The following is a 13,355-nucleotide window of genomic DNA, read 5'->3' on the forward strand; positions in this document are numbered from 1 at the left end:
TAAGGTTTGCACTTGTCATTGTACTGGAATTTGCAGCGTTATTTAATGCTCAAAAATGCATGTCTAAAACCCTGCACTAATCTGGGCTAAATCTGGCCATTGACCTGTACCTATTGGTGGCAATAACACCTGACCATGTTTGGTTTCCAGCTGTTGAGAAGCCTTTGTTGCCTGAACCGACAGAGAGCTTTAGAAGCAGTGTAAGGCTCAGACGGAACAGCCTGGAAAATGTTAACTGCTAGGATACAAATCATTTTTAATGAGAGGGACAAGCAGCAACACTCAAAGTAGGCACAATCCCGTAAAATTGCAGTTAATGCGCATTAGAGTAGCGGCGTGTCTGTTTGAGAACTGTGTTTCCCGTCCCAGTTCTTCCTATAGCCGATTCCAGCTTCACAGGTGGTGAAAATGCAGGTTACAAGGAATGATTCCTTCCATCTGACGTTGTACACTCTTCTACAGATGGTAAACAAGCTATGAATGTGCAAATCTGGATTACCGTCTCTGGTGAAGTGAAGATAAGCAGTTGGTGGCTGACATTATTAATTGAAGCTGTGAATTACAGTGACCAGTTTTAACACCAGATTACTGGAGGTCAGAGAAGCAGATTGTTTTAAAGTACTTCAACATTTGATTGATTAGAAACTTTGACATCCATCAGCATGAAATATGTTTGTAAATATTTAACTCAAAATGGTTAAAGGAGACTATTTGAAATTAAACAGGTTTTGTTCAACTCTGTCAGTACTGCCATTTAAAGACTTATTTGGAAAAGTATAAGATATACAGTACCTTGGGGAGGAGATGACGGAATGGACGGGCACAATGAGGGTTTAAAGCAAGTGTTTGTGTTTTGATGTTTCACGCCATGCTTTCTAATTCTTCCATGTTTTGTCTTTATTTTAGACGGTACGTCATGGATTCCCTTATCAGCCCACAGCTCTGGCATTTGACCCGGTGCAGAGGATCCTTGCCATTGGCTGTCGTTCTGGAGGAGTACGGGTGTATCCTTTCTCCTCTGTGATGCAGTGCTACCGTTTTTTTTCTCCACAGTGTAATGTTGAGACTTTGGGAGGATTAGCTGCTGTTTTAGGTAAGCTATAATTCTGTCATTTTCATTGATTTTAAGACCTCCCAATGGCATAGAGGGGTCCAAGAAAGGTCGATGGACTCCGAAAGGAATCATTGCATACAGTCAGTAATGTATTAATGCTGTTAATGATTGAGAAAGTTAGAGACCTACAGTTAAATGAATAATGTACAAAATGACACTGCAATTAGTGGAGATGACATTAGTATTAGCTTAGTATTTTGCCAGAGAATATAAATAAACAAAAAAAGGGATCACAGTTCGAGAGAGAATTGAAATGTGTAATCTGATTTACAACATGTGCAATTCGTTTTCTCAGCTGCATGAGAAAATATTACTCTTCAATCCAAAGTGTCTGGAGTGTTTTGTGATTTGAAAACATTGACCGCAAGAAGCAACATGATGGTGTTAAATGCTTTGACTTCTCTTCAGTGATCATGGTTTTTATCAGTGTATTATAAGTGGCTTCATCTTAGAATTTGGCAGAAAAGTCTGTGTGCGGAGAGATGCAGTCAAACAGAGCAGGAAGTAGAGAGATGAGGAGGCCAGAAAGCGGGAGGAAGCAGCAAGAGACAGATAGTGGGACATTATTGCATCATTGCGAATTAGCTTATTATGGATCTGCTAATTATGGATCTGTCATTACCGTGCATAATTGTGGATAGTGTTACTTAACTGAGAAAAGCACTGCTCTCTTTCAATGCTTCTGTCTCATTTTTCTCACACGTCTGGTGTTTGTCTCTCTCTTGCAGGCGGCCTTTCTGTCTGTGTGTTCCTCTCTCTCTCTCCTGTCAATGTAAAATCTAATTAGAATCAGAATTTTTCCATGTCAAAATATCCCAACATATTTTAACAACATACAATGCCTTATGAAACCAGATTGTGAGATAATATGTGTTAAGTTCATAATCATTGATGGAAATGGCAGAGAGTCATAGAAGGGATTATATTTTATATTTTTAAAACATGATAGAGACCCTTGTTATTTTAATTCTAATTCTAACGTTTCTTAATTTTTGTCTTGTTTCCTTTAAAGCTGCTTTGAAACAATGAAACATTGTGAAAAGCGCTATATAAATAAAACTGATGTATGAAATTTGCAGCCATTGTGTGGATAAAATCGGAGTTCTGTCGCCCCTTGAAGTTGCGCTCGATCCCCGTGTGTTACCGCCAATTTTGTTCCTAAGCTAAAATGATTTGCCTTATTGGAAGATTCTGGTTTTAACTATAAACCTCACAAATGCACTGAGAGTCACATGATAATGCTTGCAGATACAAAAAAACATTGCCAGTGGGGTGGCAAGAAACAACATAACTCAAGATATATTCTCTCAAAGCAACTCTTAAAGGGATAGTTCACCCAAAAATTAAAATTCTGTCATCATTTACTCTTCCTTGGGACTCTTCCTTAAAAAACTGCGGTACCCATTGGCTTGCATTGGTTTTGTAACCGTACAAAAGAAGTGAGTGGGTAATGCTTCTGTTTGGTTACTAACTTTCCTCAAAACATATTCTTTTGTGTTCTGCAGTAGAACGGAAGTCATACAGGTTTGAAATGACGTAAGGATGAATAAATGACCGAACAATTTCAGTTTTGGGTAAACTATTCCATCGATGCATTACACAGTGGTGCTTCTTGAATAAATCTTGAATAAATGTAATGATGTTTAGTGAGTGTTCAGCGAGACATGATAGACATATTGTTTGATATTTCTAGGTCAGCTGACAACTATGAACTGTTTAGAAGAAGCTACTGCATATATTGTGTAAGACCATTCTGTGCCCTGTTGAATCAAATTAATGTAGTCTTACAGAATATGTTTGTTTTGGGTTGCGATTGCACATCTCTCTCTATCCTCGATTGTTCTCCATCTTTCTCTCAGTCGCTGGCCAGAATGTTATATTTAGTTCTTGTTCAGAGCTCTGTATTGATTGAGAGCGCCCAAAGTTAAACATTCACACTGCATTATTGATTATCAACCTTTCTGTGCACTCACTGCATACACTGTCTGCAAATCATTTTAGATTAAATAGGAAGACATAAAGTGTGTTTGTGTGTGCTCATTTGAGAAGGATTTGTAAATTTATTAAAGTAGCAGGTATTTACAGTAACTTTACAGCATACATATATATGTGGTATATTCATGTAAAAATATACTCGTGCTGAAGCAAGCAATGAGCACACCATTCTGACCGGTTGATGTCATCTCTCTATGTGTGTGTGTGTGTGTGTGTGTGTTGATGCAGAACTTGGCAGGGTGGCAGCATGCTGGGCTGAGATTGGTGTGGCATGCGCTTTACTGCAGTCAGCTAGCTGCACAAGCTCCTGTGAATGAAGACAAAGAATCAATGTCACACTAATCTAATAAAGTAATTCTGAGCTTCAGGAAAGAAAGATATGTTCTAGAATGAAGTGCAGTCGAAACAAACCCAAGTGAAACTTCCATTTCGATGAATAGATTAACAGATGCAGCTCGATCAATGTGCAAATGAATCTGAACCCTAATCTGCAGTAAGTCATTTGGACAAAATGTAATTGACAGTCTAGACTGAAGTCCTGGTAGAATATTCTAGCTGCTTGTGTGTTGGCATATGCAGTGGTGCGAATTCTATTTGAACCTAATACTACCCATTAAAAAATGTCTCTCAGAAAGTCTCTAAGAACTTTAAAGAATGAAACAAATGTGAAATGATGTGCAATGTACATTTCTGCGTCAACTGATTTGTTTGTGAATAGGAGTATTGGCATGTTTTTAATAAATTAGTTACTTTAGAGAAGTCTGGTTGTCTGGTTATGTTCCATGTGGAGGTTGTGAAAGTGTTTAGAACAGAGTTCTCTGAACTTTTACTAACTCTTAAGTAATGGGCAGTGTTTATTGTAATAGTTCTGTTACATCTTGTTTTGACTTTCTGGATTTGGTGGCAGAATCATGACAGAACCTCTTGTTTTATGTGGAGAGAGGCCATTATGGCCCTTATGGCCTTCCATACATTCTCTCCGGTCTCGTCTCTGTTCCTGCCCTCTCGTTCCTCCTTTAGTTTTCTATTTCCATTTTCATTCCCCACACCTGTCCCTTGTTGATTATCCTTTGTTAGTCTCCTATATAATGTCCTTGTGTTTTCTGTCCTGTGCTGATTCGTTTTAGTTGCTGTGTTTGCCCTGCAGTATGTACATACGCTGTATCTTGACGCCTCATGTTTTCTAGTCTTGTCAAAGTCCTATAAAGTTTTGTTTCAGTTATCCCGATTCCTTCTTTTTCCCCCTTGCGGGAAGTCTTTGTTTTTTATCATTAATATTGTTCAGTTCTGTTTTCCCCATTGTGAGTCCTTTGTTTTTGATCATTAAAGTTTTGAGTTTTTGCCCACGCTGTCCTGTGCTTGGGTTCTCTTTCACCCCCCTATACCGTGACAGTTTATACTTACAAGTTATGCTAATATTTATAACCATCCCAAAATAAATCTTATACAATCTGTATGGCTTTGTTTTTTATATGTTGGGACTCCTTTCATTTTGATTTTGCTGTTTGTGTGATGTGTTCTTTATCATAGCAGAATCCAAGAAAGGATTACTGTCCAATAGGAGGCAGGTAATACAATTTCTACCTGTGTGTGTTTGTGTGTCGTCAAAGACGTAATTGAATTCAATGCCTACTTCTCAGAGATTTGTAGTTCGTACCGATCTCTGCATGTGTGTGAGCAGGTACACGTGAACAGGTTATAGAATTCTCCTTTGTGAAAAGCTGTCGATTCTCATCATAGCAGACTAGCGGAAACAGGGAGAGAGGAATTGTTAGAGGAGTGATGATGAATTTTGGTGAGATGGCAAAAACAGAGGTGGGTGGAGTCCCATAACCTTCCACTTTTTTCTCTTTCTGTTCTTTTATATTGTAGGGCAGAGAGAACAGGAGAGAAAATACTGATTTCATTATCAGGCAGGGCACGTTCAGAGTTCACCGCAGCCTCTGTCTAGTTAATGTCGGGATGGTGGGCAAAACACACACACCCATGGAAACACATGGGAACAGCTACAAAGAAACATAGAAAGACACCATGGCAATGACAGATGCCTTGCGCTTGTGACTAGAGTGACAGTAAATAATGATGAGATCTTAGTGCTGACGCCGGTAGTTAGCACGCTGCTGCCATCTTTTCGTCTGTCAGTATGTCATCCATTTTTATATTCGCTTGTTCTCATTCTAACATCTTTGCACTGCTCTTCTTATGGTCATTTGTCAGATGTTCCATACTCATCTATTTTTGGCTTCTGTACTCTGCCATGACATAACATTTGATTTGTTAATCTTTCTCATTAATCTTATTTCTGTATACTCGTAGGCTCTGTTGGCATTTGGCGTGTAGAAATGGCAAGAGATTTCTCCAAACAGTAAGCTTCGAGCTGATACGCTGGCTTTATGTGTTTATCAGTCAACTGGGTAACAAAACAATGTTTGTAAGTTTCCAGGCTGCTACAATAACCACTTTTTAGGAAGAACTAGTTATTGTGTTACAGTTATTGGTTGGGTAGCTATATACAGTAAACTGTTTTTCTGAAAGTACAATAGGTATGTCGTAAAATTATAATTTTTGTTTAATTCTTTGAACAATATTTCATTCAAATTTCAAATATTGTTTATTTGCATTTATTCGCATTTGCGGTCAGTCTTTAATATTGCTGTTAGATGACTTTGTCACTCCTGAGGTTTGATTTTGTTGAAATTTCACTGATTTAAATACACTGGACTGGAATGATCACAGTACATTTAGAAATGCTGATTAGATCTCTTGTTTCTTTTTACAGCTTTGAACAGTCTATTTGCAAAAACATAAAAACAAAAAAATTATAAACTTTGTGATTTGTGTTTTTGCAAATTAACTCTTTATAAATATTTTACATTAATGGCCAGTTAAGAAGCCAGGCACTTTTACAAAATGTTTTTTTAAGCAATATATACATTTAACTTTTCATTTATATCACAGTTGTTGTACCAGTGTTCATTAGTAAGCTCTTAAAAGTGTGAAATGGGCTTTTCATTTTCACTTATGTCACTTTCCTGTCATTTGTCACTAGGCATGTACGGTTGATGAGACCGAATGAACATTTTATGTTTGCAGAATTGAGTGCAAAGATTTAGTATAGCATACACTGTGACTAATGGATAATTACTTACAATTTCACATTGAGCAATAATAAAACATCCAAAAATTCACCATTGATGGGATCTGTGACAGGCAGTCATGATTGCCACAGCCTTTAGTTCTTGCTTTCTCACTGCATTTTAAAATGTCTCGCAGCTCTGTGTAAAATCATCTTATTGTACGTTAGATTTGCGTTTCCTTCGGCTTAAACTTGCAAAGCAGCGAAAGATCATTGGTGAAGCTGGTAATCTATGTTCTAGGCTATGGAAAGAATTGCACCATTATGGACTCTTTGATGTCAGTAAGAAGTTTGTTACGATGATGTCATCGTTGTCGGGCATCATTAATATTCATCCTGTTAACAAATCTTGGTATTGTGGATGCAGAAATTGTTGCCAAACCATATGCCCACGATTACACACAGACAGAGACACACACACTCATAGTGTAGCAAGGGACCCATGCAGAGAACTTAATTACATTTGATTTAAACTGATTTATAGTGAATGCCACTAATTAAATTAATTAAACTTTTATGGCTGCAACAAGATACAGGACACACACACAAACACACACACCTGCACAATAATGCGTTTTTTTGCAGTTATTGTACAGTCAACTTTCAATAGACTTTCCATTGTCCCTACAATGTGGGCAAAACCTGGGTGACACACAAATATTGTTTTGTTTCGATTATGTTTGTGTGCTTTTGATTAACCCCTTTGCTCGAATGCTTGAATTAACAATGAAATGAATTGTTTTGGTATTGTGTTGGTCTTGTAGGTTATGTTTGCATATTCTAGGAGTATAGAGGAGTTGACTGTCTCCTTGACCTGGTCTCTTGGTTTAATAGAGTGGTTGAGTTGTGCCGGATACTGATTGGCAGAATATTAGAGGTATTAAGGAAGTGTGGGCGGGAAGGGTGGACCTAATGGAGGACAGAATGAGAGAAAAAGGGCATTATTTGCTCATTGTGCAGAAATGATTGCAATTAGAGCCACTGAAAGAAAGGCTGATGTGTTTGATTTGTGGAGAGGTTGAAGAGGAGAATTGAACGGAAATGGGAAAAAAACAACTGACTGGTAGATGAGCATCACACAGACACACACAAATGAACAGTCTAAAAATAAAGGTTCTTCAATGGGTCTTGAGTTCAGTTCAGAGTTAAGAACTGAAGGACCATGTTCACTATATAGGCTTCTTCAGTTGTCTGGGTTTTTATTCAGGTACTGTCAGGGCTGGACTGGGATAAAAAAAGGGCCCTGGCATTTTTGCTCAGACCGGCCCACCACAATCGGTCGGACACAACCAACCAGTACACCATCCTTGCGGTCCCTGTAGATATGCATATCTACTTTTCCATTCCCCAAAACCCCTACAAAGCTGAGAACTAAGTGCCATGGACCAGTGTACTCACTCTCTCTTGACTGACTCCGTGGTGACCAAAGGTGGCAGTGGAGTAGGGCCTACACAAAGTGAGGGAAGCCTGAGAGAGAGAGAGAGAGAGAGAGACGAGAATGATAACTGAATGAGAAAAATGATCCCCATACAAGTATCTTTAATATATAACAATGTAGAGAGATGGTTGCACATATTTTATACTTACTTAGTGGAAATGGCTCCATGGTGCTCTGAACATCAAAGACAACGAACTACAAACGTGAGGGCATCCTGAGATATATATATATATATATATATATATATATATATATATATATAGAGAGAGAGAGAGAGAGAGAGGGGGAATAACGAGTCACATTTCAGTCTACAATATTATGAATATTTTTATAATAATATCAATCATCTCAACTCACCTTACAATAACAGCAGTTTCCTCAGTAGCTTGCTCTTCTCTGCAACTCTGTCAATTACAATGTGCTCCATGTTATAAAAGCTAGTTAACATTAGAATAATCAGCCGAAGTTGCAATTGAATAAGTTAACTCTGCTAACCTAGCTACAAAAACAATGCAAAATAGCTTATGCTGTGTTATTTGACTTTAGCTGACTGAGTGGTTAGTGCAGTAGGTGACAATCTGACAGACATTATAATAGCGACAACGATTATGTTGTCTTACTATAATATTCATTATTTTAGGTAAATCATCATCTTTGTCGTGGCCCAACCAGGCCCACACACTGTGATGTCACCGTCCGGAGCAGAAGGTGGCAGTAATGCACCAAAAAGCTGTTTACCGTAAAACACGAAGAAGTCACCGGCCGGTCCCTGTATGGTGGTGGCGTCACTTACTGGACCAGGATCGGTGATCCTTAGCTGTTGTGTTTCCGTTATGAGCTTGTTCTTCAGAAATGTTTGGTAATATGTAACGTTAGCTTGTGTGGACGCTACCGCACTACTTGGTCAACAAAAGAGCTTCGCTACTGAAAAGCTATTTGATTCAGAAAACAGCGACGTTACCACCACGCTACTGAAAAATGTAGTTAAGCTAATTGCGTCACTGCTTGTAGCGACGCTACTGCCCAACACTGCTTACCGTTTCAAGTACACTCTCCTACTCACTCTGTCTCTCCTTGACTTCACTATTAGACACCTACTCCTCTGCCTGGGTGCCACCATGGCTTGTCACCTCTCCTCCATGTGCTATGTTCACCTGTTTTTGCAAAATTTCGTCAGGTAAGCTACTATAGGCTTGGAAACTGAAGCTACAGCACTTAACATGTCGGTTATTTTTGCACATGTTGAGGCATCAACCTCTAGAATTTGTATTTGTTTGGCCCGCAACTTCTCCGCACCCCCCTTGCCCTTGCGCTTTTGTTTCTCCATCCTAAATCCACAGATTTCTGGCTCTGACCCACTGACTGCATTTGACACAGGAAACCGAGGGGGAGGGGTGGAGCCCTAACCCTAAGAGATGATTGGGCCAGCCCAGTGTCAGTATGGATAATGAACCAATGGGCCGCTGTCCCTGCTTTATGGGCCGGTCGTTGGCAAATAAAAAAAAATTATTTTATATTAACCGGCCCCCAAGTGCGTCGGCCCACCGGGCATTTGCCCGGTATGCCAGATTACCAGTCCAGCCCTGGGTACTGTAAAGCAAATAAACAAATGCTGGTATGCTCTTTGTTTCTACTGGAACCTTTTTTTTAAGGGATAGTTCACCCAAAAATGGAAATGTTGTCATCATTTACTACATAAACCAACTGTAGTGAGGTAGGCGGGACAAGAGCCAGGATTCGAGGCTGTACGCGCAACGGTCTCGTATCACAGAGGAGATCGGGAGCATAAAAGGACGAGCGACCGGACCGTCAGTGAGAGAGGACCAGGACTGGCTTTTAGTTAGGGTTTGTGTGTGTTGCTGGCAGTTGCCTGTGAGGGAGCTGCCGGCATTTTAAGTTCGTTTTATTGTTTGTTATATTAAAAGATATTTTATTTTCGCTGGTTCCCGCCTCCTTCCTTCCTTTAATGGATCTTTGTTACATCAACATTCTTTAAAATATATTCGTTTGTGCTCTGCAGAAGAAAGAAAGTCATACAGGTTTGAATTAACAAGAGGGTGAGTAAGTGATGACAGGAATTTTCCTTTTGTGTGAACTCTCCCATTAACCTCTTGAGACAGTTTGTAGGCTGTATTGACGTCACTTTCTTCAACATTGTTTACAATGACTAGATATATTACTGTCCAAAAATATTAACAAGATTCAAAAACTATACATCTTTTGAAAGGGTTTACTTTCAGTATATGGTCTCCATTTTGCGATATATGGTAATTTATGACGGAAGGTCACTGTGTGGTTATTTTGTGATATATGGTCATTTTTGGATTGGATTGGATTCAATTTATTGTGATTACACAGATACAAGTACAGTGCAACGAAATGTATTAACATTTGTGACGCAAGTGCAGAATAACAACATGAAGAATAAACGTGGGACTTCATACCTTTGTTTTGATATGACTATCGTGAGTCGAATCCAATAATAAACATGAAAGACATATATAGCACACACAGAGTGACAGATGTTTAAATCTATATTTGCAAGGTTTTCGCATTACAAATACAGGATATACATACTATTTTATTAAAAAAAACATAAAAACCCTCCGCTCTAGCATTCCACGGATAACGGATATACAAAGTAGAAACAAAGGAAACATTTTTTTAAAAACGGTGAACTAACCCTTTACATCAGATAGAGGCAGGCACACACAAACTCTAAAAGTTCTACCACCCACACAGACAAAGGCTGAATGAGACACAGGGACACAGATCAAATCACACAAACACATGCACACACATGTAGGCGTGCTCTCAATTGATCGTCGCTTGAGTCAAGGCCTTCCTGATTGCCTTTCAAGTGTTTAGGATGAACAATGGAATATATAGAGCAGGATACAGAGAAGACAAGTATATAGAGATTGTGATTTAGACGTCCGGTGATTGAAAACTTGGTGTCTCTTTGCACATCGTTTCTTTGTCTATCACCCACTTTTCTTTCTTTTGCTAATTCTTTCTTTTTTTCTTTTTGCTGTCATGGATATCCTGTGTATTAGTCATCTAGATGCTAATACACATACTAATACACTCCCTGAAAACAGCAGTTGTTAAGCCCCTCCTGAAAAAGAACAATCTTGATAATAGAATATTGATATCAAATCTTCCTTTTATATGCTAGATTATTGAAAAGTTAGTTTTTAATCAGCTGAACAACTGAATTCAATCAGGTTTCCGGCCGCATCACAGCACAGAGAAAGTGCTCTTAAAGATAATGAGTGATATTCACCTAAATTCTGATTCTGGCAAAATATCAGTGCTGGTACTGCTAGATCTCAGTGCTGCATTTTACACTGTCGATCATAACATATATCTAGAGAGACTAGATAACTGGGTCAGTCTTTCTGGGACGGTCCTCAAATGGTTCAGGTCATTCGATGGGTGAGGTTATTATGTGAGTATAGGAGAGCATTAGTCTAAGTGGACATCAAATGACATGCGGAGTCCCACAAGGCTCAATTCTTGCACCACTCATGTTCAGCCTGTATATGCTCCCACTGGGTCAAGTAATGAAAAAGAACCAAATTGCATATCACGGCTATGCAGATGACAACCAGATTTACCTAGTCTTATTGCCAAATCACTCCAGCCCCATTGACTCTCTCTGCCAATGCATTGATGAAATTAAAGGTTGGATGTGCCAAAACTTTCTTCAATAAGGAGAACACTGAAGTGATTGCATTTGGAAAAAAAAATTTAGTTCCCAAGGGGAATATATACCTTGACTCTAGCGCGCAATGCGGCTTACATTTTTTTGCTAGTTTCTGCCCGACGCAGATATACTTTTTGCGTCCTACACCACATTGTTTAAATAGCATTTTTTTCCCCCCATGGTTGGTCTACAAAAGAGGTGAGCTCAGGCGCATTGTTGCTATTTTGAGGAACTGAAAATAGACGCTGCTGCTATTCTGACTAAATGGCCTAGGACTGAAATACATTGCAGATACTGTATGCTAACTGAGTATGAACCTAACAGACCACTTAGATCACTACGTGAGTTAGATATACGAAGGGTTCACTCAAAACAAGGTGTGGTACGGTAAGAGACATGACAGCACACGTTGTTGGGACAGCAAACCCCGGGGGGGGGGGAAGTTTTATTAACTTGGTATTGGTATTGCCGATGTCCGCTGGGTGTGCTGAACGCGGTCTTTTCCCTGGCTTCAGCCACCAGCGGGACTTGCCAGTACCCTTTTGTCAGATCCAGGGTGGTGATGTACCGGGCCGTGCCCAACCGTTCGAGCAGCTCATCAATCCGCGGCATAGGGTAGCTGTCGAAAGATGAGACTTCGAAAGATCACGACTGGGCTGGACCACGGACTATATGAAGCTTCGATTACCTGCAGGTGTAGCATACGTTGCACTTCCTCTTCAATAGCCTGCCGGCGGGCCTCGAGTACTCGGTAGGGCCGTTGCCGGACTATGACTCCGGGTTTGGTTCGGATGTCATGTTGGATACAGTTGGTCTTGCCCGGGCTTTCCGTGAACACATCCTCATACTGACGGACCGGGGTGTTTACCTCAGTCTTCTGAGGGGCCGAGAGCTGTTCTCCTAGGTGTACCATGGGGACGCCGTCCGATACGTAGGCGCCAGCTGTTCCCGGGGAGGGGTCCCTTTCTTCAGCAGATTGACATGGTATACCTTCTCCTCTTTCCTGCGTCCCGGCTGACGGACCCGGTATGTGACCGGCCCTACCTTCTCTACGAGGGTGTATGGCCCATTCCAAGATGCAAGGAATTTTGAGGTGGTAGTGGGGATGAGAACCAGGACCTGGTCTCCGGGTTAAAATTCTCTGGGTTGGGGGGGCCGATCATACCACCTCTGTTGGGCGCGCTGGGCCTCTGCCAGATGTTCCCGGACTTGTGGCATTACCCGGTCGATCCTCTCGCGCATCTCTCATACGTGGTCCACCACCGTTCGGTGGGGTGCTGGCTGCTGTTCCCAGGCTTCACGAGCAACGTCCAGGAGCCCTCGGGGTTGTCTGCAAAACAGCAGCTCGAAGGGGGTGAACCCCGTACCTTGCGGATCCCAAAGAGAACGTATGGCAGCAGGAGGTCCCAGTCGCGCCCGTCTTCGGCCACTACTCGTCGGAGCATCCTCTTTAGGGTCTGATTGAACCGCTCTACGAGACCGTCGGTTTGGGGATGGTAGACCGACGTGCGGAGCTGTTTGATCTGTAGTAGTCGGCAGAGGTCGGCCATCAGCCGGGACATGAACGGGGTCCCCTGGTCCGTCAGGATCTCTGAGGGAATGCCCACACGGCTGAACAACAGGAAGAGTTCCTTGGCAATTGACTTAGCCGTGGCCTTGCGGAGGGGCACCGCCTCAGGGTAGCGGGTTGCATAGTCGACCACGACCAGGATATGCTCATGACCACGGGCGGACTTTGGCAACGGCCCTACCAGATCCATGCCAATGCGGCCGAAGGGTACGTCAATGATGGGCATTGGGACCAGCGGGCTAGGGGGAGGTCGCTGCGGGGACTTCCGTTGACACGTGGTCAGGCTTGACAAAACCTTTTAACTTCAGCCTCAATTCCCGGCCAATGGAACCGGTCTCGTATCCGCTGAAGGGTGTTCTGGGCGCCGAGATGCCCGGCCATCGGGTGACTGTG

The 13,355-nt window shown here is 41.3% G+C and overlaps 1 protein-coding gene and 1 long non-coding RNA gene across 2 annotated transcripts in view; one reads left to right on the plus strand and one right to left on the minus strand.

Annotated features, from left to right (window-relative positions):
* Positions 1-13,355, plus strand: part of stxbp5l (syntaxin binding protein 5L) — a 128,840-nt gene that overhangs the window by 16,637 nt on the left and 98,848 nt on the right. The window contains exon 2 of the mRNA XM_079463995.1: positions 907-1,004. Coding sequence (XP_079320121.1) covers positions 907-1,004 — 98 coding nt within the window. The remainder of the gene's footprint in view (positions 1-906; positions 1,005-13,355) is intronic.
* LOC306898488 lies at positions 7,643-9,049 on the minus strand. Its single transcript, XR_013787120.1, has 3 exons — positions 8,041-9,049; positions 7,833-7,897; positions 7,643-7,712 (listed from the first exon to the last, which is right to left on the minus strand). It is a non-coding gene; the product is annotated as an uncharacterized lncRNA (long non-coding RNA).

Source organism: Barbatula barbatula, assembly GCF_947034865.1.
Source record: "Barbatula barbatula genome assembly, chromosome: 9".
NCBI classification, from domain to species: Eukaryota; Metazoa; Chordata; class Actinopteri; order Cypriniformes; family Nemacheilidae; genus Barbatula; species Barbatula barbatula.